This window comes from Heterocephalus glaber, unplaced genomic scaffold (assembly GCF_053883595.1).
Source record: "Heterocephalus glaber isolate CG9 unplaced genomic scaffold, H.glaber_assembly_v1.0 deba00001745, whole genome shotgun sequence".
Lineage (NCBI taxonomy): Eukaryota > Metazoa > Chordata > Mammalia > Rodentia > Bathyergidae > Heterocephalus > Heterocephalus glaber.
The window spans coordinates 1,704,600-1,730,953 of NW_028258451.1; the positions used below are offsets into that span (position 1 = coordinate 1,704,600).

Sequence of the window (26,354 nt, forward strand, 5' to 3'; positions counted from 1 at the left end):
CCAGCATCCTCCATCGCTCTGCACCCCGCTCGTCCACCATCTCTCCCCACCACACCCCCCACCGCTCCCTGCGTCTTCCTACCTTCTCTCCATCCTACAGCTCCCAGCACCGCCTCCCCGGGCCCGCCCCTTCCTCCCCTCCCCCTCCCCCTCCGAAAGGGTTAACTTTGGGGAAGGGCCCGGAGTCCCCGGATGGTGATGTCAGCGTGCCGGAGAGAAAGGACGAGGTGGCGGGGGGAGGCGGAGAGGAGGAGGAGGCGGAGGAGAGAGGGCGCGTGGGGGGGCGGGGGGGACCTCGGCCTGCAGCATCCGCTGGCCTGCACCTCAGACCCCCCCGGCCGGGGGAGGCGCAGGAAGGGGGGGTCCGGCCAGGGACGGGCTGGGGAGGGGGGGCCGCGAAGCCTCCCCGGGCCATGCTGACTCCCGGGGCCTGACCCCCCCCCGGGACAGCCCCCCCTCCCCCAGCTCCGTGGCCCGCCGCCGGGGGGGGGCCCAGCGCATCCCCCTGGGGACCCCCGGAGAGGTGGGGAGCAACCGGGGGGGCCGGGACGGGGCTGTCGCCGGCCCCCACCGGAGGAACGGGGCGCCTGGCCGCAGGGGGGGCGGCCGGGGCGCCGGGCAGGCCGGGACCAAGGGCACCATGTCGTCCGGGGCCAAGGAGGGCGGAGGGGGCTCCCCCGCCTACCACCTCCCGCACCCCCACGCGCACCCCCCGCAGCACGCCCAGTATGTGGGCCCCTATCGGCTGGAGAAGACGCTGGGCAAGGGGCAGACAGGTGAGCGAGCGCGGGGGGCGGGGACGCAGGGTGAGGGGTGGGGGACCCCGAAACCCAGGATGGAGGGTGGGGGCGCTGGGCCCCGGGACCGGCGGCTGGGGTCTGCAGCCCAGGCCTGGCAAGAGGAGGAGGTCCGGAGACTCCTGGGTGTGGGGACTCGGGGCCCAGCGCCCGACCCGCGGGGCAGAGGTCGCAGGGGTCCGAGGGCGACGGCGACGTCTCTGCGGTGCAGCTGCGGGCTGGGTGGAGGAGCTGCCGAGCGCGGCCTCCCTCTGCCCCCAGGCCGCCAGAGGGGTGATGGGCAGGGGGCGGCCAGGGTCGCCCATGTCCCCCCTTCTCCAGCACGGAATGGCCCGACCGCCGGCGTCCTCCGAGGGCGCTGAGCAGGGCTGCTGCCTGCAGTCTCCTTCCGGCCTGGGATGGTGGGTGGGCTGGGGAGAGGCAGCTGAGCGCCGGGCTCCAGGGTGCAGGGCCAGGGTCTCTGTGGAGCTCAGGTCCAGGGTTTGAGGTCGGAGGGGAGGAGGTCAGAGTCCCAGGTCGTGGCGTAAGAGTGTGAGGGTGTTGCTGACCTGATTCCTGAGCTGTGAGGGAGGAAGGAAGGGGTCAGGAGCCAGACCCCGGGTCCGAGGGGCGGGGAGGCCGGGCTGGACCTGGGATCTGTGGAAGACCGCTGGGTCTATGACTTTGGCGACTGCTGCCTGGAGCCCAGGCTCCTGAGAGGTGTGGGCTGGGGCTGAGCTTGCCCCTGGAGTCCACATGCTTTCCCTTACAACTGCTGTGACAGGCCAAAAAAGAGAGAACTGAGGGGCGGAGGTATGGGAGAGGAAATGGATGGGGCAGCTGGGGAAGGAGGAGATATGAGGTGCTTTCTCCGGGAGCCCACTCAGAAGACAGGAAGGCAGAGAACACACGGAGCTGACAGGCTGAGGGCAGACGGGGCACAGGTCTGTGGAGACTGGGGAGAGGAAGTGGCAAAAGCTGAGCCTGAGCAGGCCGGGAGGACAGAGGGTGCAGGGGCTGGGAGGCTGGAGCAGGCCGAGCAGGCGGTGGACAGACAGACGGAGGGAGGGGTTTGCAGGAAAGTGGCTGTGGGCTGCCTGCAGCTCAGCTCAGGCTGCTTCCGGCCACTGTTAAGCACTCTGCAGGGGACAGAGGAGGAAACAGGTGTCGGGGGCTCCAGGAGACCACCCGACATTTTTGACCTATTCCCCAGGACTGGTTAAGCTCGGGGTCCACTGCATCACGGGTCAGAAGGTCGCCATCAAGATCGTGAACCGGGAGAAGCTGTCAGAGTCGGTGCTGATGAAGGTGTGTGGGGCAGGAGTCCTGGGGGCCGAGGCCGGTGAGGAGCCTCGATGAACTCCGTGTCCGCGCCCCCAGGTGGAGCGGGAGATCGCCATCCTGAAGCTCATCGAACACCCGCACGTGCTCAAGCTCCACGACGTCTATGAGAACAAGAAATATTTGTAGGTATTTATAGACACCCAGCCCCCCAGCCCCTCCCCAGGTTACTAGGGGAGGTTACTGAGCTCCCCGAAGTTGCTCACATAGCCCCCGGAGTTCCTGTGCTAATGGGGCCGCCTCATAGTAGCAGCAGGAGAGCCAGGCCCACGGCGTCCAGGCTAGGGAACAGAGGCTGACCCTCCCCCTGACTCCCCAGCCCCAGGACTCTCCCTCATGTGCTGGGGGAACACTCCCTCCTGGACGGTCTGGATGCCCTCAGCCAGAGCCAATTTACCAAGGCAGTGAGGCCTGGCAGAGCCCAAAGGGTCTTCCCACCCAGGACCCCTGTCCTCCCCCAGACTCCTCCAGGTGCCTTGGCCAGACAACCCAGCAAGGGGCCTCCCTAGAGTTTTGAGCCAGTGTCTCAAAGTCAGTTAACCCCCAGGAAGGACAGGGGTGGGGTCCAGCTGTCCGTGCTCCAGAGAATGGGCTTCTTTGTCCAGACTGGTGGCCCAAAGGACAGCTAGGCTGCGCATCAGGAAAAGAGAAAGACCTCTTGCCCCTGCTACCCAGTCCCTAGGATGAAGTGACTCCAGCAGCCATCAGATGCTGGGGCACGTTGACCCAGGCAGGAAGCTACCCTAGTCCTAAGTGCTCATGGGAATTGTAGTTCTCAGTCTTCCCCAGTTGTGGAGGCGGGGAGGGCATTGTCTCAACAGGTAGAATTACCACTCCACTATCAAAGTGGGGAGGGAGGACTCATGAGAGTTTGTGCTTCCTATGGGAATCTCTACCATTTAAGAGCTCTTTGTTTCCCAGGGACTGATGGGATTTGGAGTCTTTAGGATCCAGGTAGCTGATGGGAATTGGGACTCCAGTTCCCAAAAGGTTATGGGAGCTAGGTTGTTGTTTTGAGGCAGGACCTCACCATGCAGTTCAGACTGCCCTTGAACTCAGCATGTACCCCAGGCTGGCCTCAAACTCACGGCAGTCCTCCTGCTTCAGTCTTCCAAGTACTGGGGTTACAGGCTTACAACACCATGCCCAGTGGGAGCTGGGAGTTTTTGCCCACTCAGGGGTGAAGGGGGTTGTAGTCTCTCATCGGTGCACACTGCAGTTATTACTGTCTAAGAAAGAAAGAGAATTTGGGTTTCTTCTTCTGGGGACTAGTGTGAATTAGAGGATTGCTTTCCAGGGGTAATGAAAGCAGGGTCTTCCAGGGGTCTCTGGCCTCCAGGTGCCAGTGGAGTTGCCTTATCTCCCTAAATAAGGAGGAGGCCAAGTGCTGATCCTCCTGAGGTTGGAATTGAGCTTTGGCTTCCTAGACACTGGTGGACATTGGAGTCACCTTCTCCCAGAAACCATGGGAATTGGGGTTCTCTGCCCTGGAGGGTGAGGGCAGAGGGAGACCAGCCCCCTGGCCCTCCACATGCCCCTTCCAGCCCTCTGCCCACTCTGTGCCCTCCAGGTATCTGGTTCTGGAGCATGTCTCTGGCGGGGAGCTCTTCGACTACCTGGTGAAGAAGGGGAGGCTGACACCCAAGGAGGCCCGGAAGTTCTTCCGCCAGATTGTGTCGGCCCTGGACTTTTGCCACAGCTACTCCATCTGGTGAGGGGCAGCACGACGGGGTGGGCAGTGCGGTTCACCCCAAAACTGATCTGTTTACTTCTTGAGGTGATAACTCAAACCATACAATTCACCTTTCTTATTTTATTGGTGTATTTTGTGTGTGTGGTACTGGGGATTGAACCCAGGGCCTTTGCACTGAGCTACATCCCAAAGTCCCCACGCTCCCTACTTATCTTTTGCAGTTTCGAGACAGAATCTCACTAAGTTGCTGCTTTGCCCAAGCTGTGCTCAAACTTTTGATCCTCCTGCCTCAGCCTCCCAGGTGCTGGGCTTACAGGGTTTTAAAGTGTACAGTTCAGCTGTTTTTAATATGCTGACAGCATTGTGTGTCACTGCTGTGTACTTTTAGGACATTTTCATTACCTTGTACCCATTAAACAGTCAGTCCCCACTCCCTGACCCCAACCCTGGTGGCCACTCATCTACATATGTCTGAGGGCTTTACTACTCTGGACATTTCTTAGAAACAGAATCCTACAATGTATGGCATTTTTGTGTCTGGCTCATTCCACTTAGCACACTGTCCTGAAGGTTGTCCTAGTTCTAGCGTGTGGCAATGCTTCATTCTTTTTCGTGGCTGGATAATATTCCACCGTACGGATAGACCACATTTTGTTCATTCATTCATCCACTGGTGGATATTTTTGTCCCCCCTTCCTGGCTGTACAGACATATGAATACTCATGGACAAGTGAAGTCTCGTGTGTACATTTCTGTGTGTACTTGTGCTTTTTATTCGCTTGAGTATGCACCTCGGAGTATGGTTGCCGGGTCCTAGGGGAACTCTGGGCCGGGCCTGTGGAGGGGCTCCCTGACTGATTCCCAGAGTGGCTTCACAGTTTGCCCCGGGAGCCACGTGTGAGGGCCCCAGTCTCTGCACTTCTCCCCAACACCTGTTCTTTTCTCCTTTGTGATTGTTGTTGTCCTAGGGACTTCAAAGTCCCACCTCATTGTGGTTTTGTTGTGCAGTTCCTTAATGATTTCTGATGTGGGTATCTTATCATGTGTTTACTGGCCATTGGTATATCTTCTTTGGGAAAATGCCTATTCAGATTCTTTGCCCATTTTTGAGTTATTTTTTTAAAAAGTTAGTCAAGCCAGCCATGATGATACACGCCTGTGATCCCGGGATTCTGGAGGCTGAGGCAGGAGGATCACTGTGAATTCAAGGCCAGCTTGAACCACATAAGACCCTGTTTCAATAAACACACAAAAAAATTAGTCTATTTGCAATTGATGGGTAACAGTTCTTTAACCTAGGAAGAAGAAATGACTCCAGGAGTAACTCCTAAGATCTAGTTATTCCTGGAATGAGTCTTTTATTGATTTTTTAAATTACTTTTTCCCAGTCTATGATATGTCTTTTTTACATTCTTACAGCAATGTTTTGTTTTTTTTAGAAAAGCAACATTTTAATACTTTGATGAACTCAGGTTGTTTTTTTTTCTCTTTTACAGTTCATGCTTTTTCTGCCCTGTTTAAAAAAATCTTTGCCTGACCCCAGGCCCTCGAAGCCTCTGATGCTGCTTTCTAGAAGTTTCTCGGGCCTGGCTCCACCTCGAGCTAAGCCGTGCGTGGGGTGCGCTGGGGTCGGAGTTTATTTTGTGCCGTATGAGTGTGCACGTGGAGACATTATCTTTCCCTCATTGCTTTGCCTCTGCCCCAAAACTGAGTATTTAACGGGGAGCACTTTGATGATTACCTAAGGTGTGAAACATGCCTTCACGACTTAACCTCCTAGATTTGCACGGGTCTCCCACTGGGACCGGTTTTAGAGTCGGAGTGGGGATCGATGGGGGAGGGCTCACTCTGGAGTGAATCTTGGTGTTGAAAGGCAGTGCCTTCCAATTTCCTACACCTGCCCATTGGCAGGACCTTGTCACAGCCCTGACCTTGATGCTTCTGGCCTCTAGGGGGCGCTGGGGCGCTATGCAACATATTTAACGCTCAGTGTGACCCAGTTACTGACCACGCCAATGGAAACTGCCGTCCTGCAGCCAGCCTCCCCAAGGCATTGGCCCTTAGGTTGCGGGGGGCGGGGGGGGGGGTGTCTGAGGATCGAACCCAGTGCCTTGCATGTGCTAGAAAAGCCCTCTACCACTGAGCTGCTTCCCCAACCTAACCTTTATTTTTATTTTGGTGTTTTGTTTGAGACAGGATCTTGCTATGTAGTCCAGGCTGGCCTTGAACTTACAGCAATCCTCCTGCCTCAGCCTCTCGAGTGCTGGAAATACAAGCCCCAGCCCCAACTTGACCTTTAGATCTTGAATTTGGCCCAGGAAGAGCGGTTGTTGGGAGACAGCAGTGACCAGCTTGGGGTGGCAGTATTTTTTAATCATTTAATATGGAAACTTTATTTTCAATTTTTTTCTTGCTTGTATTGTCTACCACAGTTCAACTGTGCAGATCTGGGGCTGGGGATTTAGCTCAGTGGTTCTGGCGCCTGCCTGGCAAGCGCAGGGTCCAGAGTTTGATCCCCGGTACCCCCCCCAAAAAAACTGCAGATCCACCAGAATTTGTCTATCCATTTCTCCTGTGAGAGTCAAGGGGTTGTTTATGGTTTTGCATGGTTACAAACAAAACATTCATACATATTCACATGTGAAAAACGGCTCTTTTTTTTTTTTTTTTTTTTTTGAGACAGAGTCTCACTATGTAGGCCAGGTTGGCATCAAACTTGTGATGATCCTCCTGCTTCAGCCTCCAGAGTGCTGGGATTACAAGCATCCACCACCATGCCCAACCCCAAAAATGCTATTGTTGCACCCAGCAAGAAAGAACCAACCAAAGACCGATATTAAATCCACACAGGAGTTTATTACCGGCTGGGACCCGAGCCGAGCATCGGACTCCAGCCTCGACTGGGGTTGACAAACAGGTTTTATACACCTTTGAGGGCAACAGTTTCTAGGCCCCACTATGGGATAGAACTAGTAAAGCAAGCGAAAGGTACAGAAGCAGAACGTCCTGCTGTTAGAACATTTGTAAAACAATAGTTGATTAATTGTTATTTCTAAGAGACTCTAAGGGGAGGAGGTTTCTAAGCTTCCTCCTTCTGAGTTCACCTAAAGGGCAGGCAGGTGGGCCCAGCAGCAATATGGAGTCTGTCTGGCTAACTAGGGTCCTTCCATTGTATTTTCTAAAATCTTCTGTAAAACAAAACAGGGAAAAGCCAGACATGGAGGCATACCTGTAATCCCAGCACGCAGGAAGCTGAAACAGGAGGATCACTGCAAGTTCGAGGGCAACCTGAATGCAGTGAGAGCCTATCTCAAAATATATACATGTATACATCTATGTATATATACACATGTACATGCATATGGAAAGTAAGTTTAGGGTAGCTAATATTTTTTTTTTCAGTTTTTATCAGTATATTGCAACACATAATCAGTAAGGAAACATTTTGATGCTTTTAAAAATCGGCTCCATATTAGACTTACTGACCTCAAAAGAGTGTACTTTAACCCAAGCCTGGTGGTGCTCACCCATCCTGCCAGCACCCTGAGAGGCTGAGGCAGGAGGATCATAAATTCAAGCCCAGGCTGCACAACTTAGTGACTTAGTGAGACCTTGTCTCAAAATAAGAGCTAAATAAGAATAAAAAAGGACTGGAGGCCTGGGGATTTAGCTCAGTGGTTCCGCCGCCTGCCTCGCAAGTGCAAGGACCCAAGTTCAATCCCCGGTACCAAAACCAAAAAAGGACTGGAGATGTAGCTCAGTGCAAAAGCCCTAGGTTCAATCCCCAGTACCACCAGAAAAAGAAAAAGAAAAAACTTTGTTTTGTAGCTATTCAAATATTTGTGGATGAAACAAAATGAGATGGTGTGTGGGATCCGTACAAAATACCCCCGGGGTGGCTCTGTAGGGGCACAGATGAGGGTCCTAACGGGGAGCTGGGGATGGAGATTTGGGGTCTCCTCGGCTCCTGTGTCTGTGATTGTCATGGAAAGCTGAGGCCAAACCCAACTGCTGGTCTCAGCCACAGGGACCTGAAGCCCGAGAACCTGTTGCTGGATGAGAAGAACAATATTCGAATTGCGGACTTCGGCATGGCATCCCTGCAGGTGGGGGACAGCCTTCTGGAGACCAGCTGTGGGTCCCCCCACTATGCGTGTCCGGAGGTGATCAAGGTGAGTGGGGTGGAGAACCTCGGGGGGCTGCGGGCAGCGGCCCAGCCGACCTGGCCACGTCCTTCCCTTCCAGGGGGAGAAGTATGATGGCCGCCGTGCAGACATGTGGAGCTGTGGGGTCATCCTCTTCGCCCTGCTCGTGGTGAGTCTGGTCCAGGGGAGCACCCTCCCCTCGAGGGGTGGTTCTTCCAGTTGTTTTGCTGGCTTTTTGAGACAGGGTCTTGCTAGGTAGTTCAGGCTGGCCTTGAACTCACTGTTGTAGCCCAGGCTGGACCCTCCTGCTTCAGCCTCCCGAGTGCTGGGATGACAGACATGGGCCACCAGATCAACCTTGGCTCTCTTAACTGCTAGGCCAAGTGATCAGCACAAGGAGAAAGAGGTGGCCAGGTGGGCACTGCCTTCCCGGGCTAGAGCCCGTGGTGGTGCCAGCTAGGGCCATCCAGCCGTGGCCCCTGTAGTCATGGTGAAAAGGCTGGTTCAAGTCCCTGCTCTTCCCCTCGGCTAGCCAGCCACCTTCCCTCCAGGCTTCAGCTTCATCTCTGCGTGGGACTTTATAGCACATACAGTTGTGGGAGTTTAGGGCAAATGTTGCATGCTAAGCCCTCGGAAGAGCACTCAGGAAATGAACCCAGGGCCTTTGCACTGAGCTGCATCCCCCGCCTTTTCGTACTTTTTATTTTGGGACAGGGTCTTGCTAAGTTGCCCAGGCTGGGCTCAAACTTTCGATCCTCCTGCCTCAGCCTCCCTGAGTACACTGCCACTCCCAGATCCTTATGTCCATTTGAGGAAGGGAAACTGAGCCTTGGCTCTAGAGTCCAAGCTGGGCTTCCTGACCCCAACACCAGCATACGGGGTGCTCTCCTTAGCATGCACCCCCTGCATTCTCTGTCCACAATGCTCAGATCCCAGGTCACTTGCCTTACCTGCAAAAGTCCTTGGACCCACACTGCCACCTCCAGCAGGCCTTTGTCCAGTGTCCCTCCTGAACTTCCCGCCCATTCCACCATTCCTGCCTGCCGTGCTCCGGGTAGCCCTTGTTATTGCTGTGTCCCCTCCAGAAGGGCGTCTGCTCCGTCAGCTTCTGCTTGTGAGTGGAGCACCAGTGCCTGGCAGGTGCTGTCCCAGGGCCCCAGTTTCTGTCCCCTGCTCTCCTCTAGTGGCTGGTCCCAAGCTGGGGCACAGCACAGGGGCAGTGGATTGTCAGATGCAGGACAGCAGCACACCAGTGTGGACCCTCGCCTGGAGCCTGCCTGTCCGAAGCCCACTCTGCCTCAAGGCCGTGACTTGGGCAGCGTAGCCACCCTCCATTTCCAGACACACGCTGTGACCTGCCCAGGGCCCCACAGCCTCAGTGGCAGAGCAAGGGTGCAGGCCGTGGCTGCCACAGTGCTCTTCGCCGCAGCGTTCGCTGCTGCCCCTCTGACTGTCCCTGGCCACTGCCTGTCCCTCAGGACCCTGGCCAGCCCTCCCTCAGTCCCCATCCCCTGGTGGGTGGCATGCACTGCCTGCCATTCTTGGAGTGCCCGCTCTTCCTTCCTCCGTGGCTGTCCAAGAGGTGCTGTAAGACATGGCCCTGAGGGCCCGGGGATTTAGCTCAGTGGTTTTGCTGCCTGCTGCGCAAGTGCAAGGACCCGAGTTCGATCCCTGGTATCCAAAAAACAAAACAAGACAAAACAAAAAATAAATGGCCCTGAGCGCTGGCGTGCTCTCTCAGTGCTGGAGGTCACACGGCCAGGGTTAGGTGCCACCAGCTGGGCTCCTGTCCCTCTTCCTGGCTGCTGGTGGCTCCTGCTTGCAGCTGCATGGCTCCAGGCCCCGCCTCCATCCACACATGACTCCCCCTCTGCCGTGGTGTCCTTGTGTCCTCTGAAAGGACACGGGCCTGGATCCGGGCTCAGCGCATTCAAGTCCACCTGACGTCCCACTGTGTAGTGCGAGCTGTGGCTCCTTGATCCTCACCTTTCTGCGAATGAGTGAATGAGGAGTGAATGGACAAAGGCCAGCCCGCCTCTCTGTGCTAGTGCCAGGCTGCCCCTTGAAAATCCCTGCCCTGATGCTCTTGCCAGGCAGTGGGCAAACTGCTGGGCTTAACTGGGCACGGTGGTGGGGGCCTGTAACCCCAGCACCCTGGGAGGCTGAGGTGGGGGAATCACAAGTTCAGGCACAGCCCGAGCAACTTAGCAAAACCTTGTCTCCAAAAATAAAGTAAAACAGGGCTAAGGTGTAGCTCATAGCAAAGACCCTGTATTCCAACCACAATACTACAAAAGAAAAAGAAAATGCTGGGCTTTCTGTGCCTCGATTTCCCCACCTATCAAATGGGGACCAGATGTGCTGATGTGCCAGAAGGGCCTGGCATCTAAAGCCCAGCTCCGAGTCAGGAGCCCGCCGTGTCTTGCCCAGGGGGCTCTGCCCTTCGACGACGACAACCTCCGCCAGCTGCTGGAGAAGGTGAAGCGAGGCGTCTTCCACATGCCCCACTTCATCCCTCCCGACTGCCAGAGCCTCCTGCGGGGGATGATCGAGGTGGAGCCCGAAAAGAGGCTGAGCGTGAGTGGGGGCACTGGCAGGGGGCATGGCAGGGGGTGAGGACAGAGTCCCCAGGGGAGCCCTGCGGAGGCGGAGGCCTCTCGGGCCCTGCGCTCACACCTTGGAGTAACTGGGGTCACTGATGAGCAGCAGCTCTGGGTCACCCCAAACCTGCGGTTCCAAACAGCGCAAGGTTGACCCGGGGAGGCCCTGGAAGCCAGAGGCGCATGCATGGACTGGCCCCGGGCGAGGATGCACACGGAGCCGGTGCCACCGTGCATGGGAGAAGCTGCGGCCGCGGGTCTGGAGCCCTAGGCCCTCGGGTCACAGGACGATGCGCTCAACCACCAGGAGGGGGAGAAATGCTAATTTATCTGGCTTGGGGGCTGATGGTTAGGGATCTCCCAATGGTGAGGCCACACCATCAACTTTAACTGCGCGCCTGTTATGTACATTTGGCCTCATTTCTGCTTCTCTGAATTTTCTCCTCAGCTGGAGCAAATACAGAAACATCCTTGGTACCTGTGAGTGAGGGGCACTTGGAAATTTGGGTGCCTCAGGGAGGAAGGGGTAGAAGCCAGGGAGGGGTGCCAGTGCTCCTGCATGACAGTGGCCTGGGGACTTGGCTTCTGTGTCCTGGCGGAGGAGGCCGGGCCCAGGCTTGAGTTGGGATGAACAGGGCTGGGCGGACGCAGGATTCCTCATGATATTTTCCCCACTCCAGGGGCGGGAAGCACGAGCCCGACCCCTGCCTGGAGCCAGCCCCGGGCCGCAGGGTAGCCATGCGGAGCCTGCCTTCTAATGGTGAGCTGGACCCTGATGTCCTGGAGAGCATGGCATCGCTGGGCTGCTTCAGGGATCGTGACCGGCTGCACCGAGAGCTGCGCAGCGAGGAGTAAGACCCTAACACCTGCTCTGGGGGGTGCTTCCAGATCCCGCAGGGGAGTGTTGGGATCACCCCGAAAAAAACCGCAGAGCCCCCCCGCCCCCCCGAGACTGAACCTGGAACCTTTATGTTGGGCTTGATCCACAGCTCTTTATTTTTGGTAGTAATGGAGATTGAACCCAGGACCTTTGCACGGATCCACCACCTCACCCCCGCTATGTTATATATATATAATTTTTTTTTTTTTTGGTACCCGGGATTAAACTCAGGACCTTGCACTTGCGAGGCAGGCAGCAGAACCACTGAGCTAAATTCTCGGCCTTTATGTTATATTTTGAAACAGGGTTACTAAATTGCTCAATTTTCCAGGCCACCCCAGCCTCCCAGAGTGCTGAAATTACAAACCTTAGCCGCCACACTCGATTCCCAGACTTTTTTTTTTTTTTTTTTTGTACCAGGGATCAAACTCAGGACCTTGCACTTCCAAGGCAGGCAGTGGCACCACTGAGTTTCTTTAATTAATTTTAAGACGGAGTCTCACCAAGTTGCCCAGGCTGGATTCGAACTTGGAATCCTCCTGCTTCAGCCTCCCAGATTTACAGGCCTGTGTCACCACACCCAGAAGATGCCGAGGAAGGACTGGACAGTGCCTTCCTCATGAAATACTTAGAAGTACTTAGTAGGTCCCCGAATGTGAGATATTATTATTGTGTAAAATGAAGCTGTGATATGCTGTGAACCATAGGAAACCAACCATTTGGTGGCCAGAAAATGTCACCGAGGCAGAGCTACTGAGTGGGCCTGAACTCTACTGAGGCTGAGCCGCCGGGAGAGGGCAAGACCACACGTGAGTCCTTGCTTACTGACCCCTGTTCCCATCTCAGGGAGAACCAAGAAAAGATGATCTACTACCTGCTGTTGGACCGGAAGGAGCGGTATCCCAGCTGTGAAGACCAGGACCTGCCTCCCCGGAATGATGCTGGTGAGAAACCCAGACCCAGGAGGCTCTGCCGCTGGGTTTTGACCGCTGGGTGTTTACCCTCTCCTGCCTTGCTCTGGGCCTGTTTCCCTACCTGTGTGGTCTGTGAAGCAGTTGCATAGCGCTGTGTGCTGCGGAGCAGACCAATCCCCGATCCGGTGGAACTTCCGCCCTTAGACCCGCCTCGGAAGCGCGTAGATTCCCCTATGCTGAGCCGGCACGGGAAGCGGCGGCCGGAGCGAAAGTCCATGGAAGTCCTAAGCATCACGGACGCCGGGGGTGGCGGCTCCCCAGTGCCCACCCGCCGGGCCTTGGAGATGGCCCAGCACAGCCAGAGGTGAGGCCCCCTGACCCTCTGGGCGAATCCTCATCCCCAGGTGTGGAGGGAGCACAGCGTTCTAGTCCCTGCTCAACCTCAAATGTGCTGTGTTTGGGGTGAGTTGCCTCTCCTCTATGGGCCCCAGTTCCTCATCTGAAAGACTTGAAACCCTCTCCGCTGATTTTTAAAAATCTCTCCTGGAAATAGATCCCGTAGCGTCAGTGGCGCCTCCACCGGCCTGTCCTCCAGCCCTCTCAGCAGCCCAAGGGTAAGGCCAGGTCCTCAGAGAATTAAGAGGGTTGGGGCCTTGGGATGTGGCTCCGGGGTAGAGCCCTTGACCAGATTGCATGAAGCCCTGGGTACCATGCCTAGCACTGAAAAAGAAGCCCATTGGCCATCTACTGTGTGCCATTCTGCTCACCTGGGGTTACATCCTGGGCACAGTGGAGACTGTCTGCCCCCCTAAACCTGGGCCAGAAGGGGACTGACTGCACTACAAGTTCCAGCATGCATCAGGACCGGCCCCTGCGAGTGTGCGCAGAGCCTCCTGGGAGTTGTAGTCCACTCTCACCTTGCCCTCTCTACAGAGTCCGGTGTTTTCCTTCTCGCCCGAGCCGGGGGCTGTAGATGAGGCCCGAGGCGGGGGCTCCCCGACATCTAAAACACAGACGCTGCCTTCTCGAGGCCCCAGAGGCGGGGGGACCGGGGAGCAGCCCCCGCCCCCCAGCGCCCGCTCCACGCCCCTGCCCGGACCCCCAGGCTCCCCGCGCTCCTCCGGAGGGACCCCCTTGCACTCGCCCCTGCACACGCCCCGGGCCAGCCCCACGGGGACCCCGGGGACGACGCCACCCCCCAGTCCCGGCGGTGGCGTTGGGGGAGCCGCCTGGAGGAGTCGGCTCAACTCCATCCGCAACAGCTTCCTGGGCTCCCCTCGCTTCCACCGGCGCAAGATGCAGGGTACGGAGTACGGGGCTGCGGGCACAAGGGCTTCTGGGTCCTTACTTGGGGAGCCGCTGTATTTCTGGATCCCAGGAAGTCCCTGCGGGGTCTCCAGGTAGAAGAGAGGCTGACTTACCACATCCTAAGAGAAGTGCCGAACAGGTGTCGGCACAGCACCGGCACAGAGAGGGAGGAGTCGAGCTCTCGCTCTGGAGGAGGAGCCCAACCGAAGCTACGCCCCCGTGCTATCAATTGGTCCATGATACCTCGGGGGCGTGGTCTAATCGGGCTGCAGTTGTGGGGGTCAAGCCCCCTGCCACGGGGTTTAGCAGCTTGTATGCAAATAGGAACTCACTGCGGTCAGGAACCTGGGGAAGATCGATGACAGGTGCTGACTGAATTCTCTCTCCTCCCCATCCAGTCCCCACCGCTGAGGAGATGTCCAGTTTGACACCAGAGTCCTCTCCGGAGTGAGTGGAACAGGGAAGAGGGGGAAGGAGGGGAGTCACCCCCGCGCTCCTGACCCATCTGCTGTCCCTCCCTCGTAGACTGGCCAAACGCTCCTGGTTTGGGAACTTCATCTCCCTGGACAAAGAAGAACAAATATTCCTCGTGCTCAAGGACAAACCGCTCAGCAGCATCAAAGCGGACATTGTCCACGCCTTCCTGTCGGTGAGGAGCCTATGGCCCTTGACTTTGGCCACAGAGACCCACAAAGCTTAGCGCCTTACCACCGTGGGCTGCCTGGGCTTCCCCCCGGGCCTCACAGGCTGCGTGGTTCTCTAGTCCATGTCTGGGCAGGGAGGCAGGAAAGGATTATTCCCCCCAGGGCTTGAGAGTGGAGAAATAAGATCCCAAATGACGGCTTCCCTGATATAAATGAGGAGTGGGTGATTTGCCATTTCCCTGCCACCAGGTCAAAGATGGCAGAAGGAGCTGCTTTTCCCAGCAGCCTCCAGGGCTGCCTGTGGCTGCCCTGTGCTGCTTTTGCTGGAGAGCTAAGGGGACTTATGGTTGCTGGGACCTGTGGCTGTAGAGGGAACTAGAGGAGGGAGGGAGACAGGGTGTCATGTGGTCCTGGAGCCTGGTGCTGTCAGGTAGCTATGAGACTCCTCCTGAAGTTGGGATTCACTTGTTCAACCACTCCTCCGTGTCTTTCTGGTATGGCAGAAGAAACTACAAGTCCCAGCAGGCACCACAGCCTCACAAGGCCTTTTTTTTTTTTTTCATGCTTTCCCCCATTGGCCGCTGGGACTCAGAGTTCCCTGAGCGAGCCAGTTGTAGGGTGGTCATCTGTTCCACCCTAGAGTCCCTCACAACATCCTGTGTCCCCACTTTTTCAGATCCCCAGCCTGAGTCATAGTGTACTGTCACAGACCAGCTTCAGGGCCGAATACAAGACCAGTGGCGGCCCCTCCGTCTTCCAGAAGCCTGTCCGCTTCCAGGTGGACATCAGCTCCTCTGAGGGCCCTGAGCCCTCTCCCCACCGGGATGGCAGCAGTGGAGGTGGCATCTACTCCGTCACCTTTACTCTCATCTCTGGTGAGTCTTCTGACCAGACTGCACCCCAGGCCAGTGGCTGGGATGTCTGAGGCCCCCAAGAGGGCAGGCAGGCCCAGGAGATGGTGTTCAGCAGGTGCAGGCTCTGTGAGGCCCCTCCTCACACAGGCCCCGCACATCCCTTCCTTCCCTGTTCTCTTTAGGGGGTATCTACCATGTAAATAGCAACTGTATTATTCCAAGCAGCCTCTGAGGTGTGGGTAATCACCCACTTGATAAAAAAAAAAACAAAATTCCTGATTCCTGGAGAAGTGGATGGACTTGACCACAGTCACACAGTAAACCAGCGGAAAACGGGTCAAACTAGGCCTCTCGCCCTCGAAGGACAGCAGAGCTCCTCCTGCTACTTTCACTTTGCCCTAGATCAAAAGAGCAAAGACAAGCACAACATGTTGTCCTAAGATATCAGTCCCCTGCTCAGAGCAGACATCACCAATCACCTGCAGCACTTCTTGCTGAGCTTTGCTGTGGCCTTGGCAACTTTAATACCAGGCAGCCACAGCTAATCAAGAGTTGGCACAAGAGATGAAAACCACAGGAATTCCTTGCCTCCAATTCTACTTGGTTCCTGAGTCCTGGTGGGCTGTTGAATAACAAGGGAAGCCTCTATTTTTGCCCTTTCTCACTGGTCTTAATATGTCACCATCAGGAGATGAGCTTGTTCTGAGGGCTTCTAAATCAGGCTGCAGTGAAACAGTGGGGTGTTCCTTCACTCAAACAAGTTAGGGCTTTTTTTATTCCCCCCCTTAAAGACTAATATGAAGACTCTTCTCTTTTTGGGGGATGAAGGGGGCAGTACTGGGGATTGAGTCCAGGCCTTTTGCACTGAGCTCCATCCCCAGCCCTTTTCTTGGAGTCAGGATCTCACTAAGTTGCCCAAGCTGGGCTTGAACTTCGGCTTCTCCTGCTTCAGCGTCCCAGAGCAGATCTTTTTGTCTCTTAAAATTTTGTTTTTCCTCTCACTTTTTTTTTCTTTTACATCTCTGGCTCTTTACAGCCTCAACTAGACAGGAAAAGCAACAGCTTCTATGTAAATAGAAACTAGCACCTGTTGTTAGTTTGAGTTGAAGGCGTCTGAGTTTCAGGGCATTTCTTAAATAGCAGTGGGGAGATCCATTTGTAAACCATGGATTGGTGCTGGCCCTACCAGCACCAGGGGACCCGAGTCCTGGAGGAGAAGTCTTTCCCTTGGAGGAGGAGCCGGGCTCTGCAGGCCAAGGGCCATCCCTGCACACCCACTGACCATCAGCATCTCTCGCCCACTGTCCCCCAGGTCCCAGCCGGCGGTTCAAGCGTGTGGTGGAGACGATCCAGGCGCAGCTGCTGAGCACGCACGACCAGCCATCCGTGCAGGCCCTGGCAGGTGGGTGGGGCTGCGGGCAGTGGCATCCAGGCCTTCTGCCACAGAGTTCCAGACCCCTGCTCTGGAGAGGGTGACTGGCCATCCAGGTCTGCCTGCACTCAAGACATTTAGTCCAAAACTGGGACAAATTGGTCACCCTCTTTGCAGGACTCAGATATCCCTGGCACCCAAGAACTTGGGCTCCAGCTGGACCTGTTGCTAAGGCCTAATGTCCCTGGCAACCAATGGGCAATGTAGAGGCCAGGCCATGGCCACATTTGTTGCCAAAGTGTCTTAGTCTATTCTGGCTGCGATAAGAAAGGACCATAAACCGGGTGACTTACAAACAACAGAAATGCGTTGCTCACCGTCCGCCGGCTGAAAGTCCAAGATCCAGGCCCTGACACTCAGTGCCTGGCAAGGGCCCGTGCCTCGGATCAGAGGGGCCACCTGCTCGCTGGGCCCTGGCAGGAACACAGGCAGGAGCTCACCTGGGTCTTTTTTCTTTTTTCTTTTTGGTGCTGGGAATTGAACCCAGGGCCTTCACTCTGAGCCACCTCCCCAGCCCTCGTTTTATTTTTACTTTGAGGCAGTGTCTCTAAGTTGCCGGGGCTGGGTTTGAACCTGCAGTGCCCCCATCTCAGCTTCCCAGAGTGCTGGGTTACAAGCATGTGCCACCGCGCAGTTATGAGGTCTGTTTCATGAGGGCCCTGATTCCATCCACAAGGGCTGCACCCTTGTGATTAATCACCTCCCAAAGGCCCTTTTCCTAACACCGTGGGGTTAGGGTCTCAGCATATGGATTTGAGGGCCACAACATTCAGCCCATAGCACAGCCTGAGACACAGCAGGCTCTCCCGGGAACAGGCCTGAAGGGTGCAGCGAGGGAGGCTGTGAGCGACACAGAACCCACTGGGTCAGTCGTCTGCGCTGGGGAGCCCAGCAGCCACAGCTTGAAGGTGGCTCCATGGCCACCTACATGCTCTGTCTCCCTCCCCGTGAGAGCTTGCAGGCAAAGGGACCCAGCAATGGAGCTGGAGCCACTGCAGCCTTATAACTGAAGACTGCACCCCAGCAATCCTAGCACCCATGCAGGAGGCTGAGGCAGGAGGATCACCTTGAGTTCGAGGCCAGCCTGGGCTACATAGGGAGACCCTATGTCAAAAAATTTTTTAAAAACAAACTAAAAAGAATACTATTCCAGGGTTGCCCTTGGGTCAGTTCCCCATACCCACCACAAACATGGTGGCTGGAACAACACAGATTTGTCAACCTTCAGTCCTAGAAGTCAGAAGGCCTGTGTGGACCTCACCAGGCGGAGGCTGTTCCCCTGCCTGTGGCCCCTTCCTGCCCCCAGACCCTGTGACACTGACCCCTTTCTGACCTGATCTTAGCGGTGAAAGTTTCTTCTCCCCTCTTCCCCTGGTACTGGAGATTAAACCCAAGGCCTTTGCACTGAGCTACATACTGTGCCCTTTTTTTAAAAAAAAAAAATTGAGACAAGGTATTGACAAGTTGCGCAGGGGCCGGGGATTTAGCTCAGTGGTTCCGGCGCCTGCCTTGCAAGCTCAAGGACCCGAGTTTGATCCCCCATACCAAAAAAAAAAAAAAAAGAAAGAAAGAAAGAAAGATAAGTTGCCCAGGCAGGGCTCCAACTTGGCCATCCTGCCTCAGCCTCCCCAAGCGCTGGGATTACAGGTGGGCACCATACCTGACTGGAAAAATGTTTCTGAGGTCTCCGACTAAATTGGACATACCAAGATAATCCAGGATAGCTTTCCTGGCTAAAGTCCATAACCCTAATCACCACAGAAGCTGTCTTCTTACACACAAGGTGACATGGTCACCAGTCCCTGGCCTTAAGAGTGAGCTTGGGCCAAGTGACAGGAAAAGGCAAGATAAAAAGTATACCTGGTGGAGGCAGGGCAAGCTGTGGAGGAAAGCCAGGCTAGCATGTTAGATGTCTTCACTGGGGATGGCAGAAGGGTGCAGTGGCATCTTATGGGCAGGGGTCAGATCCTGCAGCTCACGGGACGCCCCTCAGCGCAAAGGCTCATCTAGGCCCCAAATCTCAACAGCACCCAGCCCAGAAACCCTCCTTTCCCTTTTGATTGCTAGGTGCAACCCAAGAACAAACTAGGCCCACTGGACCCTGTTGCCTCAGCAACCAGGGATCCCAAAAGGGTCTACCCTTAAAGATGTACAACCAGCAGGCACCCAGGAGCCTTGCCACTTGTCTCATAAAGAGAATGTCGCACACACCTGTAATCCCAGCACTTTGGGAGGCTGAGGCAGGAGGATCAGGAGTTTGAGCCCAGCCTGAGCAAGCTCGAGAGACCCTAAGGGCTAGGGATGTCACTCAGGATGAAGCCCCTGGGTTCAACTCACCAGTACTGTGGGGGGAAACAAGATGGGGTGCCTTGGAAAAGAGAGCCTTTCTGGTCGCTCTGGCAACAGGCCAGCACCTCTCCTCCCCAGCGGTCAGCGTCTCTTAGAGCGGCCGATCTGCATCTGGAGACCTCGGGGCGGTTCAGCCCTGTGGACACTGCCTGACTCCCCACTGCAGTCCCCAACAGGAAGTGGTCTCAGTGGGGGGGAGTCAGGGAGGCCAAGCCAGGCCAGCCTGAGCCTAGGCCACACGCAGCCCCATTCCGCAGAGCATCTGTCCCCAGCGACCTAGCAGTGAACTGTGTCACCCGCCCCCGGCTGTCCCTGAGAGTCCTCTGAAGTTGGGCCCAGGCCTCACCCGGGCTAACTTGGCCCAGTTTCCAGTGCCACCTGGGTTTGGGGGACCTGGGATGCAGCCCCCATGCAAGAGAGCCGGTCTGTTGGTGACCTGTGTCCCCCTGGCCGCCACCTCTGGGGTGGGAGGTGACATGGATGGAGACCTTGACCACCCCAGGCTTCCCAAGACCCCCAGCAGGCACCGAAGCCCACTCCTAACTTCCTCTCTCATAGATGAGAAGAACGGAGCACAGCCCCGGCCTGCTGGCACCCCGCCCCGAAGCCTGCAGCCCCCACCCAGCCACCCGGACCCGGAGCTGAGCAGCTCTCCCCGCCGAGGCCCCCCCAAGGACAAGAAACTCCTGGCCACCAACGGGACCCCTTTGCCCTGACCCCAGGGGGCCAGGGAAGGAGGGGACCCCCTCCACCCCCCTTCCCTGCCCCCCAACTGTGAATCTGTAAATAAGGCCCAAGGAGTACATCGGGAGGGGGGGACACAGAAACCAGCCTTGCCCTGCAGGGATGGGGTCCAGGGCTGAGCCCAACGGGGGGCAGGGAGCTCTTTCTATTTTATTTATTGATTAATTTATTATTTTATTTATTGATCAATCTCTCTGCGGGTGGGGTGGGGGAGGGACGGGAGCTGGTTGGGGTGGCTTAGCAGATCCGGACAGGACCCTCTGTCCCTGTGTCGTCCCCAACTCCCCTTCCTGGGTCCCCCCCACCCCGTCCCCACAACCTTCTGTACGGATTTGCTCTCCCGGAAGGAATTCTGGTTTCGCGTGATCCTGCCTGCGTCCATGTCTCTGATTCTGCCGGCGGCAACAACAAAAAATAATAATAAATAGCCTTGATCAGGGACAGAAGCTGGCCTCGGCCTCTCGCTTCCTGGGGGGCCCTCACTGCAGGGGCGGGGACCGGCGGGCACTGGGGCGCCGGCCTCGCAGCGGCTCCGAGTGTCCCCTAGGCTCCGGGACAGGAAGGATCCACAGCCCAATCCCTCCACAGCCCAATCCCTCCTGCTGGAGAGACCCCGATGGTTCATCTCGGGGTCCCCCGGGGGCTCCGGCCCGCTTCCTCCACAGGCGCGAGGGAGGTCGGCTCTGGGCGCCCGCGGGGACTGCGGGGCCGTGGGGGCCGCAGGCTGGGGCTCCGGGCTCTGCCCTGGCCGCAGGCACAGGGTGCAGCCATCCAGGCCTGAGAAGTCCACGGCAAAGAGGCCGAAGAGCGTGAAGAGCAGCATGGCCAGGGCCCACTCGCAGGCGGCGGAGGCGGAGCGCAGCGGCCAGTGGTGGAGGAGGAGCACTGGGCGCCGGGTTAAGGGCCACCTGCTTCCGTGAAGGGCCAGGTGTCTCGGGTGCCCGTCCTCAGTACCCGCGTCTCACTCACACTGCCCCGTGGGCTCTGGCCCTGGTCACACCGGTGACCTCTGTCTCCATCTGTCACCCAAGACCTTCTCTACAGACACCATTGGTAGTGCAGCCCAAATATCGAAAAAAAAATGATTCCTTTTCGACTCACTGTGTAGCCCAGGCTGGCCTCAGACTCTGTCTCGGTAATCCTCCTGCCTCAGCCTCCTGAGTGCCAGGATTACAGGCGTGCGCCATCACACCAGGCTCCAAAATGCTTTGTGTGCAGCTGACCTTTCCCAATCCCCCGATGGCTCTGCCACTTCCCCACCTGTCTCTCGGGACGCCATTGCCACCCCTCCAGACAGTTTCCTAAATCTTCCCCCACCCCCACAGGATCTAATCTCCCCCCAAATGTGTCCCTCTTTCTGGTATCCCCACCTCCAAAGTAGTGCTGCCGTCCACTCCGTGCCACAGCAGACACTGGAGCCCCTTTGGCCTCTCCTCGCCCTGCCCAGCTGGCCACCTCTTGCCTTATCCAACTCTACCTCTCTGTCCCATCCCTTCCCTGGCTCCTCAGCACCTCCAGATCTATTTCCAGGCCAGGCATGGTGGCTCACACCTGTGATCCCAGCACTGGGCAGGCTGAGGGAGGAAGAACAAATTCAATCCCAGCCTGAACTACAGAGAGAGACCCTGTCTGAAAAAACAAAACTAGCCAGGGATTTAGCTCAGTGGTTTCACTGCCTGCTGCACAAGTGCAAGGACCTGAGTTCGATCCCTGGTACCGAAAAAAAAAAACAACTAGAAGCTGAGCATGGTGGTGTACACCTGTAATCCCAACATGCAGGAGGCTGAGGCAGGAGGATTGCTGAGAGTTTCAGGCCAGCCTGGAATACATAGTGAAACCCCGTCCCGAACAAAAACAAACACAAAGACCCTTTCTATGCCAGCAATGCAGGCATCCTCTGAGCACTGTGACCTCAGGGGAAGCCAAAGCTCTTTCTGGGCCTCATGGGACAACTTATTTCTCAAACCTCTCCTTGGAGTGTCCTCCTTCCCTCCTCTTCTCCAGTCTAGATCCAGCTCGCCCCTCCCAGGCCAGTTTAGACACCATTCCACTCATTCAGGAACTCTTAAGGCCCCTGTGTGCCAGGCAGTAGGGACAGGTGGCTAACAAGGCTGGCACCAGCCCTGGGCCTGTGGGTCTCACAGCGAGTGGGAGGTTTGGACCTGCAAGCCGGGCCTGAGCCACTCTTGCCCGTCTCCCAAGACCACAGCCCCCAGGGGCAGCCCTGGCCTCCATCCCGTCCTCTTGGACAGCTCACTGCCAGCCCTGGCTTTTCCACCTGCTGCACATACCCACCCTCGACATCCCAGCCTAGTGCACAGCAGCCCGGGCAGCAGGACCAGCTGGCTCCCCAGCCCCTGCTTAGCCCACTCGTCTGGCTCCTTGCAGCCGAACTGTGACCAGCATTGCTGTTTAGGAGGCTTCTCAGGGGCCACCTGCAGGCCGCCACTAAGCCTACCCAGGACCCCCACCAGGGGCTTGGTCTGGGGCTCACTGTGCCTGAGCCTGTGTCCATGCCCAAACTCTGCTGCACACACCCGGCATGTAGTGGTGCCCCTGAACTGCTATGAGTGGATCCACCCCGACCCCGCATCAGCACATACTAGGCCAAGCAGGGAGCTGAGCCCCTCCCATGCACCATCCTGTTCACTCCTCACAACCCTGCCCTCAGTAAGAGGGAAACTGAGGCACGAGAATTTAAGAAACCAGTGGAAGTGTCCCCCAACTAATATGGGGAGAAGATGGGATTCCACCCTGGAGATTCAGCTCAATGGCAGTGCTTGCCAGGAGGCAGCTTGGTCCCGTGCAGAGGCCCAGAGATGGGAAGGGACACCCCCGGGGACACACAGCAAGGGCACGGGACACTGACCCCCGCCAGGAACCACCTGGCCCCTGGCAGCCCCATGAGGATACTGGCCACGATGAGGAGGCTGCACAGGCTGCACAGGCTCAGGCGCAGCGGCCGGATCCAGGGCTCCCCGGGCTGGGGCCGGCTCTTCATCTGCCAGGACAGAAGGAGCTGCAGCCAGAAGTAGATGTTGCCCACGATGAAGGCGAAAAAGGCCCCCACCAGGTGCGTGGGCTTCTGGTGTTTTTCCTGGGAGAAGGAAGGAGAATTGAGAGGAAAACTCCAGCAAGCCAGAGGAACACAAAGTAGATGCTCAGGAAACGTGAGCTGAGTAAGCCTTGCATTCTCAAAGTGGAAACAGATATTGCCTCCAGGGGGATAAAAATTGGTTCTTGAAGGGTAAAAGTTGTTAGCTATTACAATGGTGTGTAATTGTATAGCACATAGTATAACAGCACATAGTATATGTAAAAGCGTTTAAGTATTAAACATTTCCACCGTGGTGGGAGGAGATCCAAGAAATGTCTGCAAGCAGCTCCTTGGGAAAGCACTGCAGCAGTAAGGTTATGGTACTAGAGTGAGGAACACAGGAATAAAGGAAGGAGCCGATGAACCACTGCGCAAATGAAATGGGGCAGACTGTTGCCTGAAACCCTGGGGAGAAGTCTCCCTCAGCTCTTATTTCAGCAAGAGACGCTGGGGAGAAGTGACGAGAAAATAGCAAGAGAAATCAGTAAGATTCCTCTTACTGTTTGGTTCATTCATTCTACAGGTACCTGCAGGTTTCTAGGGTCCATGAATCTGAGTTCATGTCTGAGCTGCACAGACCAGCTGATGGGAAAACTCTGGGGTATGGTCAAGAGCGCCTCCCTAGAGTGCTGGTGGACAGGGGCTGCACTAATACTGTCCACGGCGAAAAGCCTTCTGACTCCTCCAGGGGGCGCTCGCACATCCAGTGTGCCAAAAACCAAAAATAGGGGAGTCACGGTGATTTCATCAATAAATGAGAATAAGAAAGGAAACTGGCACAAAAGTCTCCCAGCCTCTTTGGGCTCCACAAGGTCCAATGGACAAAGGGCTTCCTGACGGCCTTGGCCCCACTGAGGCGGCAAGCCACAGGAGGACTACAAGTCCCAGCAGGCAGTGAGAGCCGGACCCACAGAGCAAATGAGCTTCCACCGCGAGGCACCCCGGGAGTCGTAGTTCACTGTGCCCGCTGTCTCTCACCTGAAAGTTGCCAACCACCGAGGTCCCTAGAGCACAGATGAGCCCAGACCACAGGGTCAACTTGTTAAGCCACGTTCTGACGCCCCAGTCCCGGAGCTGCTGATAACGCACAATGCAGATCCAGGCGGCTGGGAAGAGAGGGACGTGGGCAGAGACTAGAGACAACTGTGTCCTCAGCAGAGGTTGGGGGAGGCAGGGTGGGCCCGGACCCCCGGGTCTGAGGGAGGAGGGCGGAGCCTGGACCCCGGGTGGGGGGGCGGGGCCCTGGGGAGACGACTTGGCCGGTTGGGGTGGGGCAGAACCAGGAAAGGGATGGGAATATTTACCCACAGCAGCCCCCATATTGAGAACCTGGCCGAAGATGCAGCTCTGAGGGGGGTAGGAGCCACAGATACTGGAGAAGACAGAGGAGTTATCTGTCACGCTGTGGCACCTCCAAGGCAACGCCCACACTTCCTCCTGCAGGCGCCCACGTACCCCAACTACCTGATGTAAGGGAAGCCATGGGTGAGGTTCACAGACCCGTTGACCACAGCAATCGCAAAACTAAGGGGGGGAGGAACACAAGAGAGCAAGTATGGGATGTTCAAGGACAGCTTGTCTTTCTGTTAACCAAACATACACTTCATTCTGTAAACAAAACAAACCTCGCCATCCTCCTCCCTCCTCCCTCAGACGCAGGGTCCAGGCCCAGGCTCCTCCCTCAGACCCTGCTACACATCCTGCCTCTGACACTCACACAATCCAGACACCAGCGATAGCCCAGAGCGCCAGGAAGATGGGCAGAAGGAACAGGTAGCTCCACATGCTGGCCTGAGGGGAAGCACAGGGGCCAGGGCAGTCTCCGACCTTCTGGCAAGGAGCCAGTGCTCAGGTGTGAGACATCTCGGCCTCCGCACGGCCTCCCAGGCTGCATTGGCTCCAGGCAGAAGCCATTGAGGGATTCTGACCGAAGCAGACCCGGCCTAGCTGGAGACGCTTCCCCTCCTCCCTCGGTTCCTGCCAATGTCCAGTTCTGCCTTCCACCCTGCCTCCCCCACCGGCCAGAGACCCTACCTCCAGTCGCTTCCTTCCTAGGGTCAGGCCTGGGTGCCAGTGTAGCTGAAAGGTTTGCTGGGTGCGGCCGGCGGCAGGCAGGTGGCTGTCAAAGTCCAGGCAACAGGAGGGGCAGTGGCACTCTGCTCAGCCTTGGGTCTGACTGCCACTTGCCACGGACCTCACCACAAACCACCACTTCCTGTCTCCAGAGAACCCAGTAGGCAGCAGTTCAACTTTGGGGAGCCCTTAACTTCCTTTCTCCAGCTTTGTGGGATCAATGTGCAACAGTGTGCAAACTCCTAGGCCTTATTCTCCCCAGGACCCAGAAATCTGAGTCTCCATTGCTCTGCCCTCTCTCTCTCTCTCTCTCTCTCTCTCTCTCTCTCTCTCTCTCTCTCTCTCCTACTGGGGATTGAACCCAGGACCTTCCCACTGAGCTACATCCCCAGCTGTTTTTCATTTTTTGGTACCAGAGATCGAACTCAGGACCTTGAGCTTGCAAGGCAGGTGCGACACCACTGAGCTAAATCCCCGGTCCATTTTCATTTTATTCTGAGACAGGGTCTTGCCACGTTGCCCAGGCTGGGCTCAAACTTGCAGTCCTCCTGCCTCAGCCTCTCAGAGGTTGGCCCCCTCCCTCCCTCGAGACCAGGGTTCCAGGGGGCCCCACAGCCCCTTCTGGAGGACACGCATTATTCAGCCCAGCATCCAGGCCCCCTTACCTGCTCAGGGACAAATTGTCCAGGCCCCCAGTTCCGGATTCCTGCATTCAGGGTGTAGTTTCCGTCCCTGTGCTGCTGGCGGTGGGGCTCAAAACACAGCTTCCCCTTCCTCTTGCTTTTTCTTTGCCTTTCTTTCCCTGCCACGCCAGAGTTCCCTGGACAGGCCATGTGTGGGTGGAGAGGGGCCTTGCTGAGGACATCTGCGTCTGAAATCCTGTCCCCCGTTGCAGTCAGGGCTGCCTCTGGACTCTGCCTGCAACAAGGCGATGCCAGATGTGGCCCCTTGGCCTCAGAGCAGGACCGTGAGCCAAAGTAAACCCTTTCCTGCCTGAGTTACCCCAAGAGCTGAGTGATCTCCAGAGTCCCTGCAGGGAGGACTTTAGGCTCCTGGGTTCTCAGAGAGGAAGATGAGAAAGTGGGAGGAGCAGAGATGGATGCCACAAATGTTCCACAAATGTTCCAGAGACCCAGTACTGGATGGCAAAAAAATCAAAATCCAAAAGTCTCCAATGCCATAAAGGACTTGGATGTTATCCTGAGGGTACTGGGGAGCTATGGAAGGTTCTTGAGCAGGGAAGAGTGAGAAGAAATGACATTGGTGATGTGCAGAGAGAAAGGAGATAATGACCATGAACATCCCTCCAGTCCCAGGTCCTGCCCCGTGCTCTGTATGGGTTCTCACTAATTCTCTTGAGCCCCAGGTGCTGTGACCATCTTTACAGGTGAGACTCCCTGCTCCTCAAGGAAGTAGAATCCCTGGCTTCTTCCCTCAGCTGTGTCCCTGAGGGGAAACGACTGGGAGAATCCCAAACTTCTCATGTTCAAGAGTTGAGGTGCTA

At 56.6% G+C, this 26,354-nt stretch overlaps 2 protein-coding genes across 7 annotated transcripts; one reads left to right on the top strand and one right to left on the bottom strand.

Moving 5' to 3' along the window:
• The first annotated feature begins 471 nt into the window (after positions 1-471).
• Positions 472-20,126, top strand: Brsk1 (BR serine/threonine kinase 1). Of its 2 annotated transcripts, none has more exons than XM_004866659.4 (18): positions 472-776; positions 1,990-2,084; positions 2,157-2,242; positions 3,688-3,828; positions 7,832-7,982; positions 8,056-8,124; positions 10,386-10,532; positions 11,004-11,035; positions 11,236-11,406; positions 12,282-12,379; positions 12,554-12,713; positions 12,903-12,963; positions 13,283-13,652; positions 14,056-14,104; positions 14,183-14,306; positions 14,978-15,176; positions 16,468-16,557; positions 19,495-20,126. In XM_004866659.4, the coding sequence occupies exons 1-18, from the start codon at positions 641-643 to the stop codon at positions 19,650-19,652; spliced, it is 2,337 nt and encodes a 778-aa protein (XP_004866716.1). In that variant the 5' UTR covers positions 472-640; the 3' UTR covers positions 19,653-20,126. The 2 variants fall into 2 exon arrangements, with proteins under 2 accessions (XP_004866716.1, XP_012921820.1); XM_013066366.3 differs by having other exon boundaries at positions 684-776; positions 2,157-2,246.
• On the bottom strand, positions 6,647-25,884 carry Tmem150b (transmembrane protein 150B). 5 transcript variants are annotated; one of them, XR_015447321.1, is made up of 8 exons: positions 25,516-25,884; positions 24,812-24,896; positions 24,495-24,568; positions 24,082-24,301; positions 23,756-23,883; positions 22,594-22,777; positions 12,471-20,565; positions 6,647-9,945 (listed from the first exon to the last, which is right to left on the bottom strand). XR_015447321.1 is itself a non-coding variant. In XM_021245709.2 (8 exons), the coding sequence occupies exons 1-8, from the start codon at positions 25,560-25,562 to the stop codon at positions 19,859-19,861; spliced, it is 1,353 nt and encodes a 450-aa protein (XP_021101368.1). In that variant the 5' UTR covers positions 25,563-25,876. The 5 variants fall into 5 exon arrangements, 4 of the variants coding, with proteins under 4 accessions (XP_021101368.1, XP_087057130.1, XP_087057131.1 ...); XM_021245709.2 differs by lacking the exon at positions 6,647-9,945 and having other exon boundaries at positions 19,859-20,565; positions 24,082-24,149; positions 24,242-24,301; positions 25,516-25,876; XM_087201004.1 differs by lacking the exon at positions 6,647-9,945 and having other exon boundaries at positions 19,859-20,565; positions 24,082-24,241; positions 25,516-25,883.
• Positions 25,885-26,354: the final 470 nt, after the last annotated feature.